Below are 6,765 nucleotides of genomic sequence, written 5' to 3'. Positions count from 1 at the left end.
TCAACAGATAATATTTTTAATCATCAAACTAAATATGGTTTATTTACAAACCAATTACTTTTCCCTTTGCTAATAAATATTTACAACAAGATCGATTGGCATTACTTCATCAAGTCTACAATATTAGATATCAATACAAAGCTTAGCCTGTGTAGCAGCACCTTAAAAGGGCCTGCGACGCAATGCAGGCTAGACAAAGCTGAACAGCTATAGCTAATATCACAATATTAGCACTAACACTAATGCCACAATTATTACACTAATTTTTTTTAGCTTTTTAAATAAGTATCTTAGGCCTGGTTCGGGTGTTGGGGTTCATGCATGCCGAGTCCCATGCAAATTTGAGCAAACCTTTTGTTGGGCTTGTTTGCGTTGCATTTGGCACGTGTAGGCATCGACGTCTGAGTTAGGCCTTATGGTTATAGTTTTTATAATTGTAAATATATTTTCTAAATTAAATCATTTTAATACATATGTATATCAAGAGTTGTAAAATTATATATATATTTATTTATAGGGCTCCCATTGATAGCAGTACTTTCGTACTGAAGGGAATACCCTGCTCAGTGCTTAAATAAAGGTTTTTATTCATTCATTCAGTATCTCATTGAACATAATAGTACAATCTAAACTAGGTCTATTTACATATCCATCAAAATGTTATCAGGGTTATTTTAACATGGAGTCTTGCTACAAAAACATTTAAAGTTCTAATAAATGTGAAGAGAATTAGTTGATACACAGCTGAAAAAGAGGTCAAGATTATCCCGTACAGACCGACCAAGCTCGGTTGATGAGAGTTTTATTATATGACCACTTTTCATTTAAAAGGACAAAATGTTTTCGCCGTAAGATTAATATGTGACTGGAGAATCTAGGCCAGTCCGCGATGCGATCTATCCAATCAGATTGCTCGATTTGCTAGTGTCCAGGCTCTAAGATTCACGGTCATATAATAAATAGCTAATATTAATTAACTATATATACTATTATTAATATTAATATTATATTATTCATTAATAAAATTAACTCATGAAAATGATAAAAGAAACAAATTTCTCTGTATTGATTTGGAAAAAAAAAAGAGAATCTACAAACTAAGTAATACTAATTTCAAGTTTACTCATCAATAATGAGGACAAAATCAATGTTTTTCTCAAAGTTTTCATGGAAAACATAATGGAAGAGTTATTAGGGTTATACTGTACTGTATGAGAGGGATAGAAGTGTAAAGAAGTGTTGAATGGTTGATATCTATTAACACCAAACAGAAACTCTATTACCCCCATATTCTAGCACAAACACTCGACCATCAGCTGTAACTACTACATCAACAGGATTATCCATCTGACCAACACCTGAACCATGGCTACCAAATGACCTTATAAACCGACCTTCTTGTGTGAAAAGTTGAACACGATGATTATTAACATCACAGACAAGAATCATGTCTGGACCATAAACAGCCAGTCCATGTACATCATTAAACTGACCGTCTCTTTCTCCCTCTTCTCCAAACTTGTACAAGAAAACTCCATTCACATCACAAACACGAACACAGTTTCTGTCATAACAAGATACAAAGTATTTCCCGTTATTATACGTGATGTACTGAGGCTGTTCATTATTATCAGGCATATCAAACTCATGAATTAAATCTCCTCGTTTACTGAACACCTTGATACTTGGTTTGATACCCAGTTCTTGTTTTCCCTCACAGCACACTGCGATGTTTTTATCATTGTTAACACACATTCCACGCGGTTCAAACCATTGGTCATGTCTGTAGATGGTTCTTACATAAGTACCGTTCAAGTCAAACTCTTGTATCCTGCCTTTGCCATCTGTTTTACCATCACTGACAATTATTCTGTCTTCATTAAACACCACTCCACATGGATAATACAGTTGGCCTTCTCCTGTTCCTTTCCTGCCAAACTCTCTTAAATAGTTTCCATCAAGACTGAATATTTGAATACGGTGATTTCTATAATCAGCAATGGCTATCTCTCCATTATCACTGACTGCTATCGAACGTGGATAAATCAACTGTCCTCTACCACTTCCATTTTCCCCAAATGTTTTCACAGGTTTTAACAACTCCTTCACATCGAGTATCTCTACATCCTGAGGCGAGTTCTTGACCCTTTCTCCTCCAATATTCACCTGAATTTCGTGCCGTCCATTTTTTTGTGGCTTAAAACTCACACGGTATTTTCCAGTTTGTTCTTCAGACACTTTCTTTTCCACCTCGTTGCCCTCCACATCTTTGATTCTAACATCAATAGACTCGAATCTTGTGGGACACACTTCTCCTTCTGTATTCCTGGTGATTATCTTGCACTCGTTTATAAAACCAGGACGAACTTTCTTGACTGATTCAATTGTGGATCGAGCAGGGTCCGTCACGTTCTTCACAATCCTGCCGATGTCTAGCAGTGATTGCATGACTTGCTCTGTCACCGAGTAACGTATTGTCACGTTACGCTGGATTGGCTGAAGGCACAAGATCGAAGGAGCTTCTGATAACATTTGACTTCTTTCTAGAATCATTTCTTTACTTTCTATTTCTTCATATGCTACATCTCTCTCCAACAGTGCTCGGCAGTGTTGCACAAATTCTGATGAAACTTTTAATCTTGTTTGAATAGCCGTTTGTTCTTCATGATTTGCTGTTGTTAGTTCCAGGAGCGTCTGCTGCAGTTCCTTCTTCTTCGCTATTCCGTGTTGTTTGGCCATATCACAAATCATTTCAACTATATCATCGATATCTTTCTTTGCCATGTCAATCTCTCTTTGAATTCTCTCTATGTTTTCTTTAGATTGTTTTAATTCTTGTCCGTCATTTTGCTTCCGTTGCTCGACTCGATTCATCGCTCCTACGATCAATTTCCTTGAATCCTGTCCAGCGTCTTCTAAGGTCTGCAGTCGGTGATTTTGATGATACAAAATAACACATTTTTGACAAACGCTGAGTTTACATGTGTCCTCTTGACAATAGTATTCAAGCTTCCTTTTCTCGTGGAACTGGCATAGCATCTGATTTTTGATGAAACTGTTCACATTTTCCTTCTTAAATTGATTGAGCATTATTGGTTGGTGTTCATCTTCTACTTGTTTATATATCTTGTGGGTTTTATGGGCGTTGAAGCAATCCTCACATATCAAGCCATTACACTGCTGACAAAACGCCACCAAGACTTGCGGTTGTTCACAGCTCACACAATGGGGCAAAACTGGCTGATTAGCTTGGCTTTTCATCCCATGAAGCAAGTCCAGAAGAGAATCCAAGTAGAACGAAGAAGGTAGCTTCGAAGGATCGCCGTCTGGCACAACTATCGGCATCTTGCACATCGGACAGTCCATTCGATTGTCGCCTTGTTTCCCACTTGTCTGATACCATTGAGCGATGCATCTGGTACAAAAGCTATGAAGACAGGAGAGAGTTTTAGGCTGGGTAAATACATCTAGACAAAGGGAGCAGGTCAGTTGTTCTTCGAAGCTGTCTGTGATGTCTTTGAGCGATTTGAGTGCAGCCATTTTCACAGGGATGCGGAAAAGGAATGTAGTGAGTCAGATTTCTTGGAACTGGAATCTGATATTCAAAGGAGTCACGTGAAGACCCTGTGGATGCGTCTAGGCACGCCGCCTGTGATGACATCTATCTTGCAGATTCTTGACCTGACATTCACTAGAGTGAATCAAATGGATCGACTGGGTTTTTTTTGTCACGCATTGAAATTAGATCAAATTTGAACTTTTTGGCAGCAAAAATGTAAACAATCCAAAGCTGTAAACAAATGATGATCCAATTACTGACAAGCTGACAGGGAAGGAAGGGGAGAGGGGGGGGAGGGTCTGTGGGTAAGAGGATAGTAGGTCGTTTCCCTCTTCCCCATTTACCCTTCATGTTGTTTAGAAAGTTTTTTTTGAAAACCGATTCGACTGCCGTTTTATGAGGTTTGATGTGTTCCGGTTTTGTAGAGACTTTGAACAGATTTTCATAGTTTAATAGAATCGTGCTAAATTTCTCAACATATAGGCAGATAGAATAGCTCGAACACTCGGCGCCCTGGTACCCACTTATAGACAGCGTGACAGTATGAACAGGTCTCCTCGCATTTTTCCATTTCTTAGCTTTCATTATATTTCTTCCATTCCTCAAAAGGTAAAGTAGAATGGTGACACAAAAAAACTATGAGCCCAAAAAAGGTTTTTTCGACTGAGTGAAGAAAGAAAAGGTTTTCGATCGCATGAGCTTTGGATTGTTTACATTTTTGCTGCCAAAAAATTCTAATTTCATCTAATTTCAATGCGTCACAAACAAAACCCAGTCGATCCATTTGATTCACTCTAGTGAAGGTCAGGTCAAGAATCTGCCAGATTGATGTCATCACAGGCGGCGTGCCTAGACGCATCCACAGGGTCGTCACGTGACTCCTTTGAATATCACATTCTAATTAAGAAATCTGACTCACTACATTCCTTTTCCGCATCCCTGCGAAATTGGCTGCACTCAAATCGCTCAAAGATATCACAGACAGCTTCGAAGAACAACTGATCTGTTCCCTTTGTCTAGATGTATTCACCCAGCCTAAAACTCTCTCCTGTCTTCATAGTTATTGTACAAGATGTATCGCTCAGTGGTATCAGACAAGTGGGAATCAAGGCGACAATCGAATGGACTTTCCGATGTGCAAGACGACGATAGTTGTGCCAGACGGCGATCCTTCGAAGCTACCTTCTTCGTTCTACTTGGATTCTCTTCTGGACTTGCTTCATGGGATGAAAAGCCGAGCTATCAGCCAGTTTTGCCCCATTGTGTAATGGCTTGATATGTGAGGCTTGCTTCGACGCCCATAAATCCCACAAGATACATAAACAAGTAGAAGATGAACGCCAACTAATAATGCCCCGGGGGGGGGGGGGGGGGGGTACTCCGCCAGAATTTCGGTAGAGGTGTCTCGCTGGGATTCTGAAAGGGGTACCCTGTTTATGACAATTGATATAATTTATTGCACTGAGTTCCTGTTTCAATTATCATGTCAGCTCGCGTATGTTTTTTTTGTTTTTGTTTCTTTTGTTTTGTTTTTTTTTTTTTGACGATCATAATAACCAGTTTCGGTCAAGAAACAAGAAACTCAGGAAGAACTTGGAACTTGAGTGAAATTACATACCCTGTTTATGACAAGAAGCTCGAAAAATATACCCTGTTCATATATGGGAGTACCAACCGACCCCCCCCCCCCCTCCCCCCGGGGCACAACTATCGTCGTCTTGCACATCGGACAGTCCATTCGATTGTCTCCTTGATTCCCGCTTGTCTGATACCACTTAGCGATACATCTTGTACAGTAACCATGAAGACACGAGAGAGTTTTGGGCTGAGTGAATACATCTAGACAAAGGGAGCAGGTCAGTTGTTCTTCGAAGCTGTCTGTGATGTCTTTGAGCGATTTGAGTGCAGCCATTTTCGCAGGGATGCGGAAAAGGAATGTAGTGAGTCAGATTTCTTAGAATTGGAATCTGATATTCAAAGGAGTCACGTGAAGACCCTGTGGAGAATGCGTCTAGGCACGCCGCCTGTGATGACATCAATCTGGCAGATTCTTGACCTGACCTTCACTAGAGTGAATCAAATGTCTCGACTGGGTTTTGGTTGTGACGTACCGAAATATATCAAATTTGAACTTTTTGGCAGCAAAAATGTAAGCAATCCAAAGCAATTAGTTTATGTGGTCGAAACCTTTTCTTTCTTGACTCGGGAAAAGCTTTTTGGGCTCATAGTTTTGCTAGGAGACCTGTTCATACTGTCATGCTGTCTATAAATGGCCACCACAGCACCGAGAGTTCGAGTTGATATTCTACCAGTCTAAGCCGATAGGTTGAGAAATTTAGCACGATTCTATTGAACTATGAAAATCTGTTCAAAGGCAGGGGTCGCACTAGGCGAAAAAGTGTTTTTTTAAGTACCGATTCTGTCATCACTTAACGAAAATAAATGCGACCCCGTTTCTGCCAAAATTTGGCGTTCGCCAAAATTTAGTGCATTCGCCAAAATCTTCAAAGAAGCCGAAGGGCTGCCTCAGGACAGCCTAAAATTTAGAAAAGCAAACAGACCTATTGTTTTAGTGTTTAAAGTGTCGATCTTCTCGTCATATGACTGGTATCATGTATCCTTTGAAGCATTCACTTTGGCGGGAGATTGCATCTCTTGACCTTTAAAAGTGAGCAATAATGGACCGTCGAAACGCTTTTCAGCCGGTTCCAAACTGCAGTTTTTATGATTCGGGATATCAATATCATCCAGACCCATACCAAATGTATCAAGGCCAAAGCTACATGAATAGCTATCAATTTAACCCGGCTTTTGTGACAGAGCAGAGCTATGATCAACGACAGACGGAATCTCCGATTTCAAACTCGAGCACAACTTCAAGCTCAGATCATGTCCAAACTACTAAAAATGGATTTCAAACCATGATTCTGCCGGACGTGGAAGAGTCCAAGACCAAGGCGAACGGCGACGAATATTCTGTCTCAATCTTCACCTTCTCATAATCATAGCCATTCTCATACGAGCTTGTTGGTGTTGCATGAGCACTAGCATTAGGGCCACAACCTGCTGTTGAGTTTGTAACTGGAAGTTCAGTAGAAATCCTACAGCTAATAATAATATATTTGTCACATCCATCTTGCCAGAAAGACCAAATAGTGTTTCCCGCCAAAAGCTTGTTTACCTCTGTGATTGACCTCAATGTAACA

At 39.9% G+C, this 6,765-nt stretch overlaps 1 protein-coding gene across 1 annotated transcript; it reads right to left on the bottom strand.

The window, feature by feature from the left end:
- On the bottom strand, nt 1-3,585 carry LOC116287046 (E3 ubiquitin-protein ligase TRIM71-like). The gene has a single exon (XM_089034399.1). The coding sequence runs from the start codon at nt 3,538-3,540 to the stop codon at nt 1,258-1,260; it is 2,283 nt and encodes a 760-aa protein (XP_088890525.1). The 5' UTR covers nt 3,541-3,585; the 3' UTR covers nt 1-1,257.
- Between the last annotated feature and the right edge of the window lie 3,180 nt (nt 3,586-6,765).

This window comes from Actinia tenebrosa, unplaced genomic scaffold (assembly GCF_029948245.1).
Source record: "Actinia tenebrosa isolate PJP-AT-01 unplaced genomic scaffold, QUT_ActTen_1.0 PGA_scaffold2__45_contigs__length_23673736, whole genome shotgun sequence".
Taxonomy (NCBI): domain Eukaryota; kingdom Metazoa; phylum Cnidaria; class Anthozoa; order Actiniaria; family Actiniidae; genus Actinia; species Actinia tenebrosa.
Note: the sequence above shows the minus strand (reverse complement) of the source record. Positions and strands in the feature narration are given on the sequence as shown.

Bases quoted from the DNA above. Each gene is read 5' to 3' on its own strand.
- LOC116287046 (XM_089034399.1), bottom strand. From the start codon at position 3,540: ATGGCTGCACTCAAATCGCTCAAAGACATCACAGACAGCTTCGAAGAA.